Source organism: Pogona vitticeps, chromosome 2, assembly GCF_051106095.1.
Source record: "Pogona vitticeps strain Pit_001003342236 chromosome 2, PviZW2.1, whole genome shotgun sequence".
Taxonomy (NCBI): domain Eukaryota; kingdom Metazoa; phylum Chordata; class Lepidosauria; order Squamata; family Agamidae; genus Pogona; species Pogona vitticeps.
In genome coordinates, this window is record NC_135784.1 from 22,021,670 (window position 1) to 22,042,105 (window position 20,436).

At 44.1% G+C, this 20,436-nt stretch overlaps 1 protein-coding gene across 1 annotated transcript; it reads left to right on the forward strand.

The window, feature by feature from the left end:
• The first annotated feature begins 245 nt into the window (after positions 1 to 245).
• Positions 246 to 19,367, forward strand: LOC144587523 (uncharacterized). Its single transcript, XM_078388419.1, has 3 exons — positions 246 to 371; positions 5,423 to 6,484; positions 17,061 to 19,367. The coding sequence occupies exons 1-3, from the start codon at positions 338 to 340 to the stop codon at positions 17,984 to 17,986; spliced, it is 2,022 nt and encodes a 673-aa protein (XP_078244545.1). The 5' UTR covers positions 246 to 337; the 3' UTR covers positions 17,987 to 19,367.
• The last annotated feature ends 1,069 nt before the right edge of the window (positions 19,368 to 20,436 follow it).

The window sequence follows — 20,436 nt, forward strand, 5'->3', positions numbered from 1 at the left end:
TCAATAACTAATCAGAGCCATGGTGTCCTTGATCTTGAACATACTATATAGTCATGATGTTTCATGGATGTAGAAAACCTTGGCTTGTATCGAGAAGGCTGCAAAAGCTAGATGCTGACATCTACTGCCCAGCCACGTCCTCTTAAACAATGCTTTGGAATTGGTTTGTAAAGAACATTTATGTTACCTATAAAAAACGGAAGAAAAGTGTATTTATTTATTTATTTGCTTGCTTGCTTGTTTGTTTGCATTCCAGGACTTGGTGTTCTTTGAGGCAGTGGCTGTGCGTCTCACTCCGAGGTGCAGCGGGTTTTGCTGGATCCTGCCCAGGGAAATCATGGAAGAGACCTGTGAGATTGTAGTCTGTCTCGGTATGGCCTCTCTCTTTTTCTCATCCATTATAGCGAAGGTGATCCTGATGACAGTATGATGATGAAAATCATGACTGTTGTGTTTTTCTGGCCCATTTCCTATATTATTTATCTTGAAGTCTTTGTAACCTGTTTTTTTTGGGGGGGGGCACATCCCTCTGAAAACAGCATGCACAACCAAAAAAAATTGCATTACAATGCGGTGAAATAATTTGAAGTACCGTATCTACGAGGGAATTAGTAGTGAACCCTATACATAGCATGGTCTTCTGGTAATTGCATCATGGGAATACCTCTTTTGAGCTTTTTTTCTTTTAATATTTTAAATAAGGGGAACCACAGATACCAATCTGGCAGATATGGGGGTCCCTATTGTATAATATGCTAAACAGAGTCCTGTCAGTTACTGATGTTAAATGCAGAGGCATTAAACTGTTCTGGTGAATTGCCACTAGTTAAGGAGCCAATGCTTGTATCCCTCATTGTGCACCAAAAACATTGCTAGGTTCATTAGGAGAGTCTCCAGCATTTTTTCTGAACCTGAAACCCATTCCTTTGCAAAATTGTGCTTCACTGGAAATATGTGAAACTGCTGCTTCTCCAGCTAACTTTATACTCTCTCTACTGCATCTGGAAGCATCCCTCCAAAACTTCTAGTCCAGTATACTGAAAGGCTGCTTCCAACTTTTAATTTAACTTGTTCAGTGGTCTGACACTCTGGGAATTGCTGGATAGTTCAGTGGTTGAAGTATCTGCCTGCAGAGCCAGAGGTTGGGAGTTCAATTCCTGAGTGTGCTTCCCTGACTGAAGCTGGACTTGATGATCCATAGGGTCCCTTTCAGCTCTGCATATATTATTATTATTATTATTATTATTATTATTATTATTATTATTATTATTATTATTATTATTATTATTATTATTATTATTATTATTATTATTATTAATTATTAATAATTATTAATAATTATTAATAATAATTAATAATTAATAATTAATAATTAATAATTAATAATTAATAATCATTAATTAGGTGGGGCTCGTCAGCCCTGGAAGGCAGCCCATCTAGGAGAAGGAAAACTCCGAATTTAAACCTCCACTGCCTTGTGGCTATATCCACTCATGGAAAGGGCTTCAGGAGATAACCTCGAGGCAAAATCCGGAGCTGGAGTCCCGGAGGCACTTTGTGTCACTCTGCCAACTGCTGCGACGTTGCTGGAACCAGTTGTATTGGCTCTTGCCTCTCCACTGGACCATTTCAGCGACGTGGAGAGGGGGGATTTGCTGCTTGGGTAACAGCCTATCCTCCATATTATTTTACCCAGGCTTCGTGCTCTGGAGAGGACACTCCAGCTTCGCATACAGCGTCGAAACAACACGGGAAGTAGCAGTTACCGGTTATAAGTCTTTGCTCAATTGGCGTAGAGCAGGACGCCAGGGGCTACTTCTGACGGTGGGAGAGGTCATTGCACCTCACTAGGTAGATACCGCCCGCCTTAAGCTGGGCAGCCCCCAGCCAGTAAGGTGCTACCTCGCCACGGTCTGTTAACTCCACGGGGTGCGTGGGGTTTAGGGTCAAACCCGACAAGCAGATCGATAACCGTGCACCATGCAAAAATCGTAAGAAAACTTCTGCCCTAAAGCTGGGCACCTGGAATGTACGGACAATGACCCCTGGCTTTCCTGACTACGGCTTTCCTAACGACCTGCAAGAAATAGATGATGTGCGCAAGACAGCTGTCATTGACATGGAACTGAGTAGACTGCAGATGGACATTGTTGCCTTACAAGAGACAAGACTGCCAGACTCTGGATCTGTCAAAGAAAAAAACTTCTCATTCTTCTGGCAGGGAAAACCATCGAATGAGACCAGGGAATATGGTGTTGGCTTTGCAGTCAAAAATACTCTTCTGAGATGCATTGTTCCACCTACTGTGGGGAGTGAAAGAATCCTGTCTCTGCAGCTCCACTCATCAGCAGGACCAGTAACCCTCATTAGCGCATATGCACCAACACTGTCATCCACTCCAGAAGTGAAAGACAAATTCTACGACGATCTGGCAGCTACTATCAAAAAAGTCCCTGAAAGAGAGGCACTGTTCATTCTTGGAGACTTTAACGCTAGAGTTGGTGCTGATCATAATTCTTGGCCCACTTGTCTAGGCCGTTTTGGCATTGGAAAGATGAATGAAAATGGCCAACGCTTGCTGGAGTTTTGCTGCTATTATGGTCTTTGTGTCAGCAACACATTCTTTAACACGAAGCTGCAACACAGAGTTTCCTGGAGGCATCCAAGATCCAAGCATTGGCATCAGCTTGACCTAATCCTCACTAGACGTTCCAGCCTTCCTAGTATTACGATCACACGCAGTTACCAGAGTGCTGATTGTGATACTGATCACTCCCTGGTGTGTAGTAGAGTAAAACTACGAACAAAGAGAGTATATCACACGAAAAAGGAAGGAAGACCACGTATTGACATCAGCAAGACTTGCGATGAAAGAAAAGTGAAGGAATTTACCCAAGCACTTGAGGAAGCCCTTCCAGGTCCGGCTGATGCAAATGCATCGGAATGATGGGAACACTTCAGGAACACTGTCTATAACACCGCCTTGTCCACCTTTGGCAAGAAGACCAAAAAGATGGCTGACTGGTTCGAAGCCCATTCAGAGGAGTTAATGCCAGCCATCGAGGATAAGAGAAGAGCTCTAGCAGCATACAAAGCCTGTCCTAGCGAGTACAACTTGCAAGCTCTTCGAGCTGCTCGCAGTCAAGCCCAACAGGCTGCCAGGAGATGCTCCAATGATTATTGGCTCCAGCTCTGCTCTCAGATACAGTTAGCAGCAGACACAGGTAACATCAAAGGAATGTATGACGGTATCAAGCAGGCCTTAGGTCCAATACAGAAGAAATCTGCTCCCCTGAAGTCTGCTACAGGTGTGCTCATCCAGGACCGAGCACAGCAGATGGAACGCTGGGTACAGCACTACTCTGAGCTATATTCCAGAGAGAATGTAGTAACCGAAGAAGCATTAAATAACATTGAGTGCCTGCCTGTCTTGGAAGAGCTGGACAACGAACCAACCCTAGCAGAAATAAAAGCGGCCTTGGACTCCCTCGCCTCCGGCAAGGCACCTGGAAAGGATAACATCCCTGCTGAAGTGCTGAAATGCGGTAAGGAGATAATCACCACCGAACTGTATGAAGTCTCTTGTCTCTGCTGGAGGGAAGGTGGAGTACCACAGGACATGAAGGATGCAAACATCGTCACATTGTACAAGAACAAAGGAGACAGGGGTGACTGCAATAACTACCGTGGCATCTCTCTTCTTAGTGTGGTAGGGAAGCTGCTTGCCCGTGTTGTGCTGAAGAGGCTCCAGGTGCTTGCAGATAGAGTCTATCCAGAATCACAGTGCGGATTTCGAGCTAATAGATCCACCACTGACATGGTATTCTCCCTCCGACAGCTGCAGGAGAAATGTAGGGAACAACAACAGCCACTCTTAGTGGCCTTCATAGACCTTACAAAAGCATTCGATCTGGTTAGCAGGGATGGCCTTTTTAAAATACTTCCCAAGATTGGATGTCCACCGCGTCTCCTTAACATCATCAGATCTTTCCATGAGGGAATGAAAGGCACTGTAGTTTTTGACGGCTCAACATCAGACCCCTTTGACATCCAAAGCGGAGTGAAACAGGGCTGTGTCCTCGCACCAACACTTTTTGGGATCTTTTTTGCTGTCATGCTGAAGCATGCCTTTGGAGCTGCAACCGAGGGCGTCTATCTCCGGACTAGATCAGATGGAAAGCTCTTTAATCTCTCTAGATTGAGAGCGAAGACCAAAGTCCAACTGAAATGCATGCGGGACTTCCTCTTTGCAGATGATGCAGCCATTGTTGCCCACTCTGCTGAAGACCTCCAACAACTCATGAATCATTTCAGCAAGGCCTGCCAAGACTTTGGACTAACAATCAGCCTGAAGAAAACACAAGTCATGGGCCAGGGCGTGGACTCACCTCCCTCTATTACCATCTCCACACAAGAATTGGAGGTTGTTCATGACTTTGTGTACCTCGGCTCAACCATCTCTGACACCCTCTCTCTAGATGTCGAGCTGGATAAACGCATTGGGAAAGCAGCCACCATGTTCTCTAGACTCACAAAGAGAGTATGGCTCAATAAGAAGCTGACGACACATACGAAGATTCAGGTTTATAGAGCCTGTGTTCTAAGCACACTCTTGTACTGCAGTGAGTCCTGGACCCTTTGTGCGCGGCAGGAGAGGAAGCTGAACACCTTCCATATGCGTTGCCTCCGACGGATTTTTGGCATCACCTGGCAGGACAAAGTCCCAAACAGAGCAGTCCTAGAACAAGCTGGAATCTTCAGCATGAATACATTACTGAAACAGCGACGTCTACGTTGGCTTGGGCACGTCGTGAGAATGGCTGATGGTCGGATTCCAAAGGATCTCCTCTATGGAGAATTAGTGCAGGGAAAGCGCCCCAGAGGGAGACCACAACTGCGGTACAAGGACATCTGCAAGCGAGATCTGAAGGCCTTAGGAATAGACCTCAACAGATGGGAAACCCTGACATCTGACCGTTCAGCCTGGAGGCAGGCAGTGCATCACGGCCTCTCCCAATTTGAAGAGACTCTTGCCCAGCAGGCCGAGGCAAAGAGGAAGTCACAGCAAAACCAGGGAGCCGGACAGGGGACAGACTGGGTTTGTCTTCAGTGTGGAAGGGACTGTCACACTCGAATCGGCCTTCTCAGCCACACTAGGCGCTGTTCCAAGCCCTCCATACAGAGCACGCTACCATAGTCTTTCGAGACTGAAGGATGCCTAACTATTATTATTATTATTATTATTATTATTATTATTATTATTATTATTATTATTATTATTATTATTATTATTATTATTATTATTATTATTATTATTATTATTATTATTGTAGTAGTAGTAGTAGTAGTAGTAGTAGTAGTAGTAGTAGTAGTAGTAGTAGTAGTAATTCCAATTTGTACCGATTTCTTATCTCTTTTTTAGAAGATGACAAGCTGGAAATGGAGAATATGAGAGAACCATGTGGGATGGCCTGGGAAGGACAAAAGTACAGAAATAGGAAAGATCAAAAGAAGAAAACAGAAGCAAATCCACAAAGAAAGAATAAATCCTCTGCTTCTCCGGGCGATGATCCACATGAGATCATGTGTGAAGAAAAATCGGAGAAAGGAAAGGAGAATAAGAAGTGCCCTGTATGTGGAAAAGCTTTCAGTTGTGCCTCCAAGCTTATCATTCACTGCAGGCTCCATACTGGGGAGAAACCACACCAGTGCTTGGCCTGCAGAAAGCGCTTCGTTACCAATTCAGACCTTACGAAACATCAGAGGATTCACACGGGAGAGAAACCCTATAAATGCTTGCTGTGCGGAAAGAACTTCCATTACAAAGGAAACCTCACGACACATCAACGGATTCACACAGGAGAGAAACCTTTCATCTGCTTGGACTGTGGGAAGAGCTTTGGCCGGAAGATGCACCTCACGGCCCATCAGAGGATCCACACTGGGGAGAAACCTTATAAATGCTTGGAGTGTGGGAAGAGTTTCAGTCAGAAGGGAAGCCTCACCTCTCACCATAGGATTCACACTGGGGAGAAGCCGTACAAATGTCTGGAATGTGGCAAAAGCTTCAGCAACAGCGCAAATCTCACAGAGCACCGGAGAATTCACACCGGAGAGAAGCCGTACGAATGCTTGGAGTGCGGAAGCAGCTTCAGCCAAAGGCGATACCTCAATTCTCACCAAAGGATCCACACAGGGGGGAAACCCTATAAATGCATGGAGTGTGGAAAGAGTTTCACCCAGAACGACAAGCTGACGTCGCACGTAAGAATTCACATGGGGGAGAAACCGTACCAGTGCTTAATCTGTGGGAAAAGTTTCAACAATAACACAAATTATTTGGTCCACCAAAGAAGTCACACCGGCGAGAAGCCCTACCCATGCCTGGAGTGCGGAAAGAGCTTCAGCCATTGGTCGAATCTCACATCCCATGAAAGAATTCACACCGGGGAAAAACCCTTTAAATGCTTGGAGTGTGGGAAAAGCTTCAGCGGGAAAGGAAACCTAGTTAGACATCAGACGGTTCACAGCGGGACTGGAACCATTTCACTGCTGGGAGTATGGAAACAGGTGAAATCAGAAGAAACGTCCGAGTTCTCATTAGGAAATTCACACAGTGGGGAAGCCATGGAAACGTTTGGCGTGTGGAAACAGATTAAATTAGAAGCTGAATGAACGTCTGTTCAGTGAGGCATCCCAGGGATCAGAGACATACATTGGGGTTGAACAGCTGTAGAGGTTTGAGGGTGGGACCTGCATCTGCCCCAAGTTACCAGGAGGGGTCAAAAAGTTGTGGCATTGAGGGAGGGGTGTCCAAATAGTATTGAAAAGGACAATCCTGGCTCCTGGGGGCACTGTTTTCCTTTTCAAGGGAAGACAGGCTCTAGGAGATCTTGGGGTTTATATATATGTATTTGAAAAGTGGACTAGGCTTCAGGAGAAACACACAGCACTACTTTCCATTAAAAGACTTCATGCAGGGGAGTTAACTGTATATTATATATATATATTTGTTATATAGAACAGTGAAATCAAATGTCGCACAACGGATAGATGGCCAGACTGTCGCTCAGGAGAGCTGGTTTCTTATCCCTGCTTGGCCAGGGAAACTCACTAAGTGTGTGTGTCTGTGTGCGTTAATGGTGAAGCCACTCCTTCGACACTTCACATACCTTGAAATCCCCGTGACGACTCCACAGCATGTAACAACAATAAATCTGGAACAGGATTCAGTCTTGTTTATCTTGCACTTAATTGTGAGAAACTCACTGAAGAGGTACAGTAGGACCCTTTTATCTGTGCGGGGATTGGTTCCAACCCCCCCTCCGCAGATGCTGAAAAATGTGGATTATAGCAAACACTACAGTTGTGCCCCCCTTTATGATTGCCCTGCATTACGCTGAAACCGCATTACAATGACGTTTTTGCGATCGCAAAACGATGGTCTGAATAGGCTTTTTCACTTTGCAATGATCGGTTCCCTGCTTCGGGAACCGATTCTTCACAAAACGACGATTTTCCTACAGCTGATCAGCAGTCTCAAAATGGCAGCTAGGTAAATAAAATGGCTCCCCACTGTTTTCTGGGACGGATTCCTCGCAAAACAGCCACCGAAAATGGCCGCCCTATGGAGGATCTTCACTGGATGGTGAGATTTTAGCCCATTGGAACACATTCAACGGGTTTTAATGCGTTTCAATGGGTTTTTTATTTTTGCATTACGACGTTTTCGTTCTACAGCGATTTCCTTGGAACGAATTAATGTCGTAATGGGAGGCACCACTGTATTTTAATAGGAAGCACTATGGCATGTTCTCTGACTCCCTCTAATGGCCAGTCCTGGTAATAACACCATGGAAATACATTTTTCTAGACCTGTGGTTCCCAAACATTTGGGAATCACAGCTCCCTTCATTTTATGGCCACTGGCTGTGGCTCCCCTTGTTCTTGAACCGTTTCCCAGCCATTCCCATCTCCTCTCCTCTCCCCCTCCAATATCCTTGAGGGCCCACCTCCTCTCAGGTCCCGATGCAGGAAAACCCCAAGGGTACCTACAGGCGCTTCCACTGGGGACCATAGAGAGGGAGAATGGAGCGGCAGGCACACAGTCTCCACTTCCTGTTTCTGTTAGAAACAAAACAATAGAGAAGCTTTTTATAGAGCTATGAAAGTAATAGAGCTGTTCATACAGCTATGAACAGCTTCTCTATAATTCTCATAGTTCTCTGTGCCATCTCTTTTCCCATAGCACCCCTGCCTGGGATTCCTGCACCCCCTGGAGCCACGGCCCACAGATTGGGAACCCCTCATTTCTGACTCCCTCTAGTGGCCAGTTCTGGTAACCTCATTTCTAGAAATATATATATTTCTAGAATTTTTCTTTTAATATTTTCAAACTGTGGATATGATTCCCATGGATAAGAGGGCCTTACTGTATATTGTATAAATGGCCATCATGCAGGGACCCATAGGAATGGTAAGAATGTGCTGAAGGCACTGAAAAGGAACTGAAATGTTTATTTTCTCTTCAATTAGTATACTGCGATTAATAAAGATCTACCAACCACTGGTATTCTCAGAGTGTCAGAGGAAGTTCACTTCTGGTTGATAGAAAAGCTGAAAAAAAGCATATTTGGGTTAAAGCGGACCGCCCCCTCTTATCTGTCTAGAGATCCCTAGGCACAGAACTGTCATTGTTTTGAAGAAATAATTTTCCCTCCAGGGAAGTGAGAGGTGATGGTCCACAGATATCCAGGAGCTGCACACCAGACCCCCATTCAAAGTTATTAGTTATATTCTTTCTATTGTTGAGTTTTCGATGCAATAAAGTCAGTGGCACACAACCCTGACATCGTCTGTGGGATGGGAGGAGTGTAACTATTGTTAACCAGTAAGGTGTTTTGAGACAATAGGTTATCTATTTGAAAAACAAAGGAACTTCCTCAAAAGTCCAGCAGTGTTTCTCCAAAAGGAGCATTTATCCTGGCTTTCGAAGTCACGGGAATAAGTTTGTGTGGGTGCCAGGCACCCTACCCACCACACCTTTTCATGGTTAGGATTCTGGATCAGCCATCTTCTCCAGCTGTTGGGTCTTTGAAGCACCACCCAACAGCCTTTTAAAAGTTTTCTCTGTTTTAAGGGCCGGTACTCGGGGCTGGTTTTGTCAAAATAAAGAAACGTTCTGGTTTCCACCTCTTAACTGCATCCACACCCTCACTGCTTGTTCTTCCGCTGGGTTGCCTTGGGATGGGTGAGGCCTCCAACTCATAACAAACACTCTGGGGTTCTGGCCCACTGGTGCGGCTGCGCTGCCCCAGGTTGGATATCAGCCTTTATCCATTCTACCTCTGTCCAGGTTTCTTCTTTAGGGAATAACTGATACAGTGGGGAGCCAGCCTTGTGGGGCACCACCGGTGGTGCCCACCCTAAGAGGAGATTCACCCCAAGCCCTCTGGCCCAGCTGCCCTCATATTTCTCAATGTTTATGGCTAGTCCTTTGCTCTGTCCGGGGAGAAGTAGCGCATTTGGCCATGTGACTTGTGTTTTCATCCTAGGTGGATTGGGCCCAGAGGGGAGAGGACAGATGCAGAATGCTGATCTTTGCAAGCCACTGCTTCCAGGATGGAGAAGGGCCCTGTCCTGTCCTCCCTCCAGTTTAGAGCAGACCCAGCAAAGAAAGTTATCCTTTAATTCCTTGGGTTTTCGCTTCTGAATTTGAAATCAAAGTCCTATAGACAGCCCTATAGACAGGGCTGATCTGGTGAGTTTACTACCGTTCAATTGCATACTCCTTATCTATTTTAAAGGCGAATGACCACTATAGTTTTTGATGGCTCAACATCAGATCGCTTTGACATCCGAAGTGGAGTGAAACAGGGCTGTGTCCACGCGCCAACTATGTTTGGGATCTTTTTTGCTGTTATGCTGAATCACGCCTTTGGAACTGCAACAGAAGGTGTCTATCTCCAGACTAGATCAGACGGAAAGCTCTTTAATCTCTCTAGATTGAGAGCAAAGACCAAAGTCCAGCTGAAATGCATGCGGCACTTCCTCTTCACCAATGATGCAGCTGTTGTTGCCCACTTTGCTGAAGACCTCCAACAACTCATGAATCATTTCAGCAAGGCCTGCCAAGACTTGCTAGTCGGATTCCAAAAGATCTCCTATATGGAGAATTAGTGCAGGGAAATTGCCACAGAATGACCACAGCTGCAATACAAGGATATCTGCAAGCGGGATCTGAAGGCCTTAGGAATGGACCTCAACAGATGGGAAACCTTGACATCTGAGCGTTCAGTCTCATGACCTCTCCCATTTTGAAGAGACACTTGTCCAGCAGGCCGAGGCAAAGAGGCAGTTCCGAAACCAGCAAAATCAGGGAGCAGCACCGGGGACAGATTGTATTTGTTTTCAGTGTGGAAGGGATGGTCACTCTTCAATGGGGCTTCTTAGCCACACTAGACTCTATTCCAAGACCTCTGTTCAGAGCATGTTACCATAGTCTCTTGAGACTAAAGGATGCCTAATCTAGCTCTAAGATCAGGATAACATTTGGGTTGCTATTGATAACTGTGTAGAACATATTGAATCCAAAGCAATATTTATTGTTGCAGGGGATTTTAATGCATGCATGCCTATGTGCTAATGATGAAAGTCTCTGTGCCCACTTTCATTGGGTATTGGATTCAGATGATAGTACAGTGGGGTCTTGACTTGAGAACTTAATCCGTATTGGAAGGCGGTTCTCAAGTCAAAATGTTCTCAAGTCAAATCTGCATTTCCCATAGGAAAGCATTGAAAACCATTTGATCCGTATCTGCTCTTTTCCGTCCATAGAAACTAATGGGAAGCTGCTATTCTGCCTATGACCACTAGAGGGGGATATTTTGTTTCTTTTTTTCTTAGGTCAAGAAAGGTTCAGGGAAGGCAGGGAAAATACAGTCCAGGCAGTACCAGGCAGTCTGAAGACTCCCAATCCACTCTCTAAGCGCTGGGAGGCGTGAGGAAGCAGACAGGCACCCTTTTCACTGGCCAACAGTTAACTGAAAGTTCAAATTTTGCACTTTCCCTGCCTCCCACGTGGTTTTTTTTTAGTTCTTATCTCAAATCTAAGTATGTAAGTCAAGTCAATATTTTCCTATGAGAGTGGTTCTTAAGTCAAAATGTTCTTAACTCAAGGTGTTCTTAAGTCAAGACCCCACTGTACAGTGGAGAGAAATGGTTGAATGTCTAAAGATAAGACATGCAGTTATACAGGGTATTGTTTTGCACAGTTTACAAGGAGGAGGGATCTCCTAATACTGAATGGTTCTGCAAATGGGGACTTATCTAGAGGGGTAGCAGTGTGATTGATTATATAGCAGTCTCACATTCCACATACAGAATTTATTTATTTATTTATTTTATTTTATTTGATGAATATGAATTTATGAATATGTGACTCAGTTTGAAATTGGTAACAGCACAGAAGGCAATCATTTACCCCTGATATTGATGCTAACATAGCTAACATTTAGTAATCCTCATTTACAATCGCAATCTTATCCCAGCAAAGTTTCAGAAATGACTGGCAGTAAAAGAATTAAATGGTCACCAATGGTAGACCAAGCATATATAGGGACTATTATAGATGTATCCCAACTTATAGGTAGTATGCCTGTTCGATATATATAAAAGGAGTTTAAAATGATTCTGCCAACTATAGACCAATCAGCTAATTGAGTGTAATAAGCAAACTACGCCAAACATCTATGCAATAAATTAATTGACTGGATCCAGGATGGAAATATTATAGCAGTAGAGCAAGCAGGATTTAATCAAGGGTGATCCACTCTAGATAACTGTTTTGTATTAGCTCACCTGATTGATAAATATGTTAAGAAGAAAAAGGGCATGTTACGATATACTGCATGCAGCATTTATTGACCTTAAGGCTGCATTTGACTCTGTATCTCGTGCGGAAAACTATCTTCCACAACTATACATAAAGGACTTCTCTTTCTAATTAAATATCTCTATAATAATACTTGGCTAAGGGCATGCTGTTATGAGATCCTGTACCATCTACAAAAGGAGTCAAGCAAGGCTGTGTCTTAGCTCCAATTTTATTCAACTAATATGTGAATGATATTGTTGAGCATTTGTCATCTCTAGCATTCCATAACCCCAAATTAGCAGCAATCCTAATCTTGATCTTACTATACGCAGATGATGCAGTGTTGCTATCCCAATCTAAAGTTGGTCTGAGAAGGCAACTAAGGGAATTCTCAAACCATTGCCAGAAGGAACACCTAGAGGTGAATTATAGTAAGACCAAAGTATTGGTATTTGCCAGATGCTTTAGACTCTGGAAATGGTCCTTGGATGGACAACCAATTGAACAGGTCAGAGCCTTTAAATATCTAGGTGTGGTTTTTCAGACATCAGGAGCATGGACAACTCAACAAGAATATGTTGGGGAAAAAGCTTCACGCACCATAAAAATTCTGAGACAGTTTTTCTATACTAATGGCCACAGTTTTATACCAGCAGTGTTGGAAATCTACAGAGGCAAGCCGTTAGTCCAGATGCTTTATGGGAGCTTAATTTGGGCTAATGCAAGCTTAAAATCAATAGAAATTATTCAGTCTAAGTTTCTTAGAAAAATATTTGCTGTACCCAACTGTGTGCCAAATGACTCTTTGCGATAGGAAAGTGGCCTTTCCTCAGTATACACAGGCCTGGCTCAGGATATTTAACTTTTGGTTAAGATTGAACCTTGTTCCTTCCGGTCTGCTCTCCTTTGTTGTGGAGGATCCTCATGAGAGTAAATGGATGAAAGATGTCAAGTCCATAACACATACCCGATTTCCTATTAAACATCGCTGTACGGATAAAAAAAAAGCCATTGGAACGCATTAAACTTAGTTTAATGCGTTCCAATCTCCTTCATGGATTGCTGCCTTGTCGTGGCGAAGGGGCTTGAGTAACTCAGAGAAGCTATGGGCTATGCCGTGCAGGGACACCCAAGACGGACAGGACATAGTGGAGAGTTCCGACTAAACGCAATCGACCTGGAGTAGGAAATGGCAAGCCACTCCAGTATCTTTGCCAAGAACGCCCCATGATCAGAAACAAAAGGCTAAAAGATATGACGCTGGAAGATGGGCCCCTCAGGTCGGAAGGCGTCCAACATGCTACTGAGGAAGAGTGGAGGACAAGTACAAGTAGCTCCAGAGCTAATGAAGTGGTTGGGCCAAAGCCGAAAGGACGCTCAGCTGTGGACGTGCCTGGAAGTGAAAGGAAAATCCAATGCTGCAAAGAAGAATACTGCATAGGAACCTGGAATGTAAGATCTATGAACGTTGGGAAGCTGGAGGTGGTCAAACAGGAGATGGCAAGAATAAACATCGACATCCTGGGCATCAGTGAACTAAAATGGACAGGAATGGGCGAATTCAGCTCAGATGATTATCATATCTACTATTGTGGGCAAGAATCCCGTAGAAGGAATGGAGTAGCCCTCATAGTCAACAAAAGAGTGGGAAAAGCTGTAACGGGATACAATCTCAAAAATGATAGAATGATGTCAATACGAATCCAAGGCAGACCATTCAACATCACAATAATCCAAGTTTATGCACCAACCAGCATTGCTGAGGAGACTGAAATAGAACAATTCTATGAAGATTTACAACACCTTCTAGAACTGACACCAAAGAAAGATGTTCTTCTCATTCTAGGGGACTGGAATGCTAAAGTAGGGAGCCAAGAGATAAAAGGAACAACAGGGAAGTTTGGCCTTGGAGTTCAGAATGAAGCAGGACAAAGGCTAATAGAGTTTTGTCAAGAGAATAAGCTGGTCATCACAAACACTCTTTTCCAACAACACAAGAGGCGACTCTATACATGGAAATCACCAGATGGGCAATATCGAAAATAGGATTGATTATATTCTCTGCAGCCAAAGATGGAGAAGCTCTATACAGTCAGCAAAAACAAGACCTGGAGCTGACTGCGGTTCTGATCATCAGCTTCTTATAGCAAAACTCAAGCTTAGACTGAAGACATTAGGAAAAACCACTGGGCCACTCAGGTATAATCTAAACAAAATCCCTTATGAATACACAGTGGAAGTGAAGGAACAAATTGAAGGAACTGGATTTGGTGGAGAGAATGCCCGAAGAACTATGGATGGAGGTTCATAACACTATACAGGAGGCAGCAACGAAAAACATCCCAAAGAAAAGGAAATGCAAGAAAGTGGCTGTCCAACGAGGCCTTACAAATAGCAGAGAAGAGAAGGGAAAGAAAATGCAAGGGAGATAGGGAAAGTTACAGAAAATTGAATGCAGACTTCCAAAGAATAGCAAGGAGAGACAAGAGGGCTTTCTTAAGTGAACTGTGCAAAGATACAGAGGAAAACAATAGAAAGGGAAAAACCAGAGACCTGTTCAAGAAAATTGGAGCTATTAAAGGAACATTTTGTGCAAAGATGGACACGATAAAGGACAAAAATGGTAGGGACCTCACAGAAGCAGAAGACATCAAGAAGAGGTGGCAAGAATACACAGAGGAATTATACCAGAAAGATCTGGATATCCCGGACAACCCAGACAATGTAGTTGCTGACCTTGAGCCAGACATCCTGGAGAGTGAAGTCAAGTGGGCCTTAGAAAGCCTGGCTAACAACAAGGCCAGTGGAGGTGATGGCATTCCATCTGAACTATTTAAAATCTTAAAAGATGATGCTGTTAAGTTGCTACACTCAATATGCCAGTCGTGCCCCGCTGGACGATTATCCCGCTCTGCGACAAATCTGCATTATGTTGCCGTTTATGTGATTGCTTTTGAAATTGCAAAATGATGGTTTAAATGGGGGAATTTTGCTTAGCGATGATCGGTTGCCTGCTTCGGGAACCGATTTTTGCTTTACGACGATCAGCAAACAGCTGATCGTTGGGTTTCAAAATCGCTGCCGGCTGAAGAAAATGGCTCCCCGCTGTTTTCTAGAACGGATTCCTCACTTTACAGGCACCCAAAATGGCCGCCGTATGGAGGATCTTCGCTGGACGGTGAGTTTATCAGCCCATTAGAACGCATTGAACGGGTTTTCAATGCATTTCAATGGGATTTTTTCGTTTCGTTTGATGATGTTTTCGCTCTACAGCGATTTCGCAGGAATGAATTAACATCGTCAAGCGAGGCACCACTGTACCCCCATCTCTATGGGAGATCCATCTGTCAGGTATACTTGGATTTAGATTCCTGCATTGAAGGGGGGGGGGTTTGAACTCAATGGCTTTACGGGCTCCGTCCAACTCAATTATTCTAGGAATAATCCCTACCTCCCGTTTTTCTTCAATAACTAATCAGAGCCATGGTGTCCTTGATCTTGAACATACTATATAGTCATGATGTTTCATGGATGTAGAAAACCTTGGCTTGTATCGAGAAGGCTGCAAAAGCTAGATGCTGACATCTACTGCCCAGCCACATCCTCTTAAACAATGCTTTGGAATTGGTTTGTAAAGAACATTTATGTTACCTATAAAAAAAAGGAGGAAAAGTGTATTTATTTATTTGCTTGCTTGCTTGTTTGTTTGCATTCCAGGACTTGGTGTTCTTTGAAGCAGTGGCTGTGCGTCTCACTCCGAGGTGCAGCGGGTTTTGCTGGATCCTGCCCAGGGAAATCATGGAAGAGACCTGTGAGATTGTAGTCTGTCTCGGTATGGCCTCTCTCTTTTTCTCATCCATTATAGCGAAGGTGATCCTGATGACAGTATGATGATGAAAATCATGACTGTTGTGTTTTTCTGGCCCATTTCCTATATAATTTATCTTGAAGTCTTTGTAACCTGTTTTTTTTGGGGGGGGGCACATCCCTCTGAAAACAGCATGCACAACCAAAAAAAATTGCATTACAATGCGGTGAAATAATTTGAAGTACCGTATCTACGAGGGAATTAGTAGTGAACCCTATACATAGCATGGTCTTCTGGTAATTGCATCATGGGAATACCTCTTTTGAGCTTTTTTTCTTTTAATATTTTAAATAAGGGGAACCACAGATACCAATCTGGCAGATATGGGGGTCCCTATTGTATAATATGCTAAACAGAGTCCTGTCAGTTACTGATGTTAAATGCAGAGGCATTAAACTGTTCTGGTGAATTGCCACTAGTTAAGGAGCCAATGCTTGTATCCCTCATTGTGCACCAAAAACATTGCTAGGTTCATTAGGAGAGTCTCCAGCATTTTTTCTGAACCTGAAACCCATTCCTTTGCAAAATTGTGCTTCACTGGAAATATGTGAAACTGCTGCTTCTCCAGCTAACTTTATACTCTCTCTACTGCATCTGGAAGCATCCCTCCAAAACTTCTAGTCCAGTATACTGAAAGGCTGCTTCCAACTTTTAATTTAACTTGTTCAGTGGTCTGACACTCTGGGAATTGCTGGATAGTTCAGTGGTTGAAGTATCTGCCTGCAGAGCCAGAGGTTGGGAGTTCAATTCCTGACTGTGCTTCCCTGACTGAAGCTGGACTTGATGATCCATAGGCTCCCTTTCAGCTCTGCATATATTATTATTATTATTATTATTATTATTATTATTATTATTATTATTATTATTATTATTATTATTATTATTATTATTATTATTATTATTATTATTATTATTATTATTATTATTATTGTTGTTGTTGTTGTTGTTGTTGTTGTTGTTGTTGTTGTTGTTGTTGTTGTTGTAGTAGTAGTAGTAGTAGTAGTAGTAGTAGTAGTAGTAGTAGTAGTAGTAGTAGTAGTAGTAGTAGTAGTAGTAGTAATTCCAATTTGTACCGATTTCTTATCTCTTTTTTAGAAGATGACAAGCTGGAAATGGAGAATATGAGAGAACCATGTGGGATGGCCTGGGAAGGACAAAAGTACAGAAATAGGAAAGATCAAAAGAAGAAAACAGAAGCAAATCCACAAAGAAAGAATAAATCCTCTGCTTCTCCGGGCGATGATCCACATGAGATCATGTGTGAAGAAAAATCGGAGAAAGGAAAGGAGAATAAGAAGTGCCCTGTATGTGGAAAAGCTTTCAGTTGTGCCTCCAAGCTTATCATTCACTGCAGGCTCCACACTGGGGAGAAACCACACCAGTGCTTGGCCTGCGGCAAGCGCTTCGTTACCAATTCAGACCTTACGAAACATCAGAGGATTCACACGGGAGAGAAACCCTATAAATGCTTGCTGTGCGGAAAGAACTTCCATTACAAAGGAAACCTCACGACACATCAACGGATTCACACAGGAGAGAAACCTTTCATCTGCTTGGACTGTGGGAAGAGCTTTGGCCGGAAGATGCACCTCACGGCCCATCAGAGGATCCACACTGGGGAGAAACCTTATAAATGCTTGGAGTGTGGGAAGAGATTCAGTCAGAAGGGAAGCCTCACCTCTCACCATAGGATTCACACTGGGGAGAAGCCGTACAAATGTCTGGAATGTGGCAAAAGCTTCAGCAACAGCGCAAATCTCACAGAGCACCGGAGAATTCACACCGGAGAGAAGCCGTACGAATGCTTGGAGTGCGGAAGCAGCTTCAGCCAAAGGCAATACCTCAATTCTCACCAAAGGATCCACACAGGGGGGAAACCCTATAAATGCATGGAGTGTGGAAAGAGTTTCACCCAGAACGATAAGCTGATGTCGCACGTAAGAATTCACATGGGGGAGAAACCGTACCAGTGCTTAATCTGTGGGAAAAGTTTCAACAATAACACAAACTATTTGGTCCACCAAAGAAGTCACACTGGCGAGAAACCCTACCCATGCTTGGAGTGCAGAAAGAGCTTCAGCCATTGGTCGAATCTCACATCCCATGAAAGAATTCACACCGGGGAAAAACCCTTTAAATGCTTAGAGTGTGGGAAAAGCTTCAGCGGGAAAGGAAACCTAGTTAGACATCAGACGGTTCACAGCGGAACTGGAACCATTTTACTGCTGGGAGTATGGAAATAGGTGAAATCAGAAGAAACGTCCGAGTTCTCATTAGGAAATTCACACAGTGGGGAAGCCATGGAAACGTTTGGCGTGTGGAAACAGATTAAATTAGAAGATGAATGAACGTCTGTTCAGTGAGGCATCCCGGGGATCAGAGACATACATTGGGGTTGAACAGCTGTAGAGGTTTGAGGGTGGGACCTGCATCTGCCCCAAGTGACCAGGATGGGTCAAAAAGTTGTGGCATTGAGGGAGGGGTGTCCAAATAGTATTGAAAAGGACAATCCTGGCTCCTGGGGGCACTGTTTTCCTTTTCAAGGGAAGACAGGCTCTAGGAGATCCTGGGGTTTATATATATGTATTTGAAAAGTGGACTAGGCTTCAGGAGAAACACACAGCAGTACTTTTCATTAAAAGACTTCATGCAGGGGAGTTAACTGTATATTATATATATATATATTTGTTATATAGAACAGTGAAATCAAATGTCGCACAACGGATAGATGGCCAGGAGAGAAACGGATAGAAACCAGGAGAGCTGGTTTCTTATCCCTGCTTGGCCAGGGAAACTCACTAAGTGTGTGTGTCTGTGTGCGTTAATGGTGAAGCCACTCCTTCGACACTTCACATGACTTGAAATCCCCGTGACGACTCCACAGCATGTAACAACAATAAATCTGGAACAGGATTCAGTCTTGTTTATCTTGCACTTAATTGTGAGAAACTCACAGCTCCCTTCATTTTATGGCCACTGGCTGTGGCTCCCCTTGTTCTTGAACCGTTTGCCAGCCATTCCCATCTCCTCTCCTCTCCCCCTCCAATATCCTTGAGGGTCCATCTCCTCTCAGGTCCCGATGCAGGAAAACCCCAAGGGTACCTACAGGCGCTTCCACTGGAGACCATAGAGAGGGAGAATGGAGCGGCAGGCACACAGTCTCCACTTCCTGTTTCTGTTAGAAACAAAGCAATAGAGAAGCTTTTTATAGAGCTATGAAAGTAATAGAGCTGTTCATACAGCTATGAACAGCTTCTCTATAATTCTCATAGTTCTGTGTGCCATCTCTTTTCCCATAGCACCCCTGCCTGGGATTCACTGCACCCCCTGGAGCCACGGCCCACAGATTGGGAACCCCTCATTTCTGACTCCCTCTAGTGGCCAGTTCTGGTAACCTCATTTCTAGAAATATATATATTTCTAGAATTTTTCTTTTAATATTTTCAAACTGTGGATATGATTCCCATGGATAAGAGGGCCTTATTGTATATTGTATAAATGGCCATCATGCAGGGACCCATAGGAATGGTAAGAATGTGCTGAAGGCACTGAAAAGGAACTGAAATGTTTATTTTCTCTTCAATTAGTACACTGCGATTAATAAAGATCTACCAACCACTGGTATTCTCAGAGTGTCAGAGGAAGTTCACTTCTGGTTGATAGAAAAGCTGGAAAAAAGCATATTTGGGTTAAAGCGGACCGCCCCCTCTTATCTGTCTAGAGATCCCTAGGTACAGAACTGTCATTGTTTTGAAGAAATAATTTTCCCTCCAGGGAAGTGAGAGGTGATGGTCCACAGATATCCAGGAGCTGCACACCAGACCCCCATTCAAAGTTATTACTTATATTCTTTCTATTGTTGAGTTTTCGATGTAATACAGTCAGTGGCACACAACCCTGACATCGTCTGTGGGATGGGAGGAGTGTAACTATTGTAAACAAGTAAGGTGTTTTGAGACAATAGGTTATCTATTTGAAAAACAAAGGAACTTCCTCAAAAGTCCAGCAGTGTTTCTCCAAAAGGAGCATTTATCCTGGCTTTCGAAGTCACGGGAATAAGTTTGTGTGGGTGCCAGGCACCCTACCCACCACACCTTTTCATGGTTAGGATCCTGGATCAGCCATCTTCTCCAGCTGTTGGGTCTTTGAAGCACCACCCACCAGCCTTTTAAAAGTTTTCTCTGTTTTAAGGGCCGGGTACTCGGGGCTGGTTTTGTCAAAATAAAGAAACGTTCTGGTTTCCACCTCTTAACTGCATCCACACCCTCACTGCTTGTTCTTCCGCTGGGTTGCCTTGGGACGGGTGAGGCCTCCAACCCATAACAAACACTCTGGGGTTCTGGCCCACTGGTGCGGCTGCGCTGCCCCAGGTTGGATATCAGCCTTTATCCATTCTACCTCTGTCCAGGTTTCTTCTTTAGGGAATAACTGATACAGTGGGGAGCCAGCCTTGTGGGGCACCACCGGTGGTCCCCACCCTAAGAGGAGATTCACCCCAAGCCCTCTGGCCCAGCTGCCCTCATATTTCTCAATGTTTACGGCTAGTCCTTTGCTCTTTCCGGGGAGAAGTAACGCATTTGGCCATGTGACTTGTGTTTTCATCCTAGGTGGATTGGGCCCAGAGGGGAGAGGACAGATGCAGACTGCTGATCTTTGCAAGCCACTGCTTCCAGGATGGAGAAGGGCCCTGTCC

Excerpts from the sequence above, each read along its gene's own strand:
- LOC144587523 (XM_078388419.1), top strand. The coding sequence starts at position 338 with ATGGAAGAGACCTGTGAGATTGTAGTCTGTCTCG. Across the intron at positions 372-5,422 it reads TGAGATTGTAGTCTGTCTCG|AAGATGACAAGCTGGAAATG; the intron begins GTATGGCCTCTC and ends TCTCTTTTTTAG. Across the intron at positions 6,485-17,060 it reads ATGCTTGGAGTGTGGGAAAA|CTTTCAGTTGTGCCTCCAAG; the intron begins GCTTCAGCGGGA and ends TATGTGGAAAAG.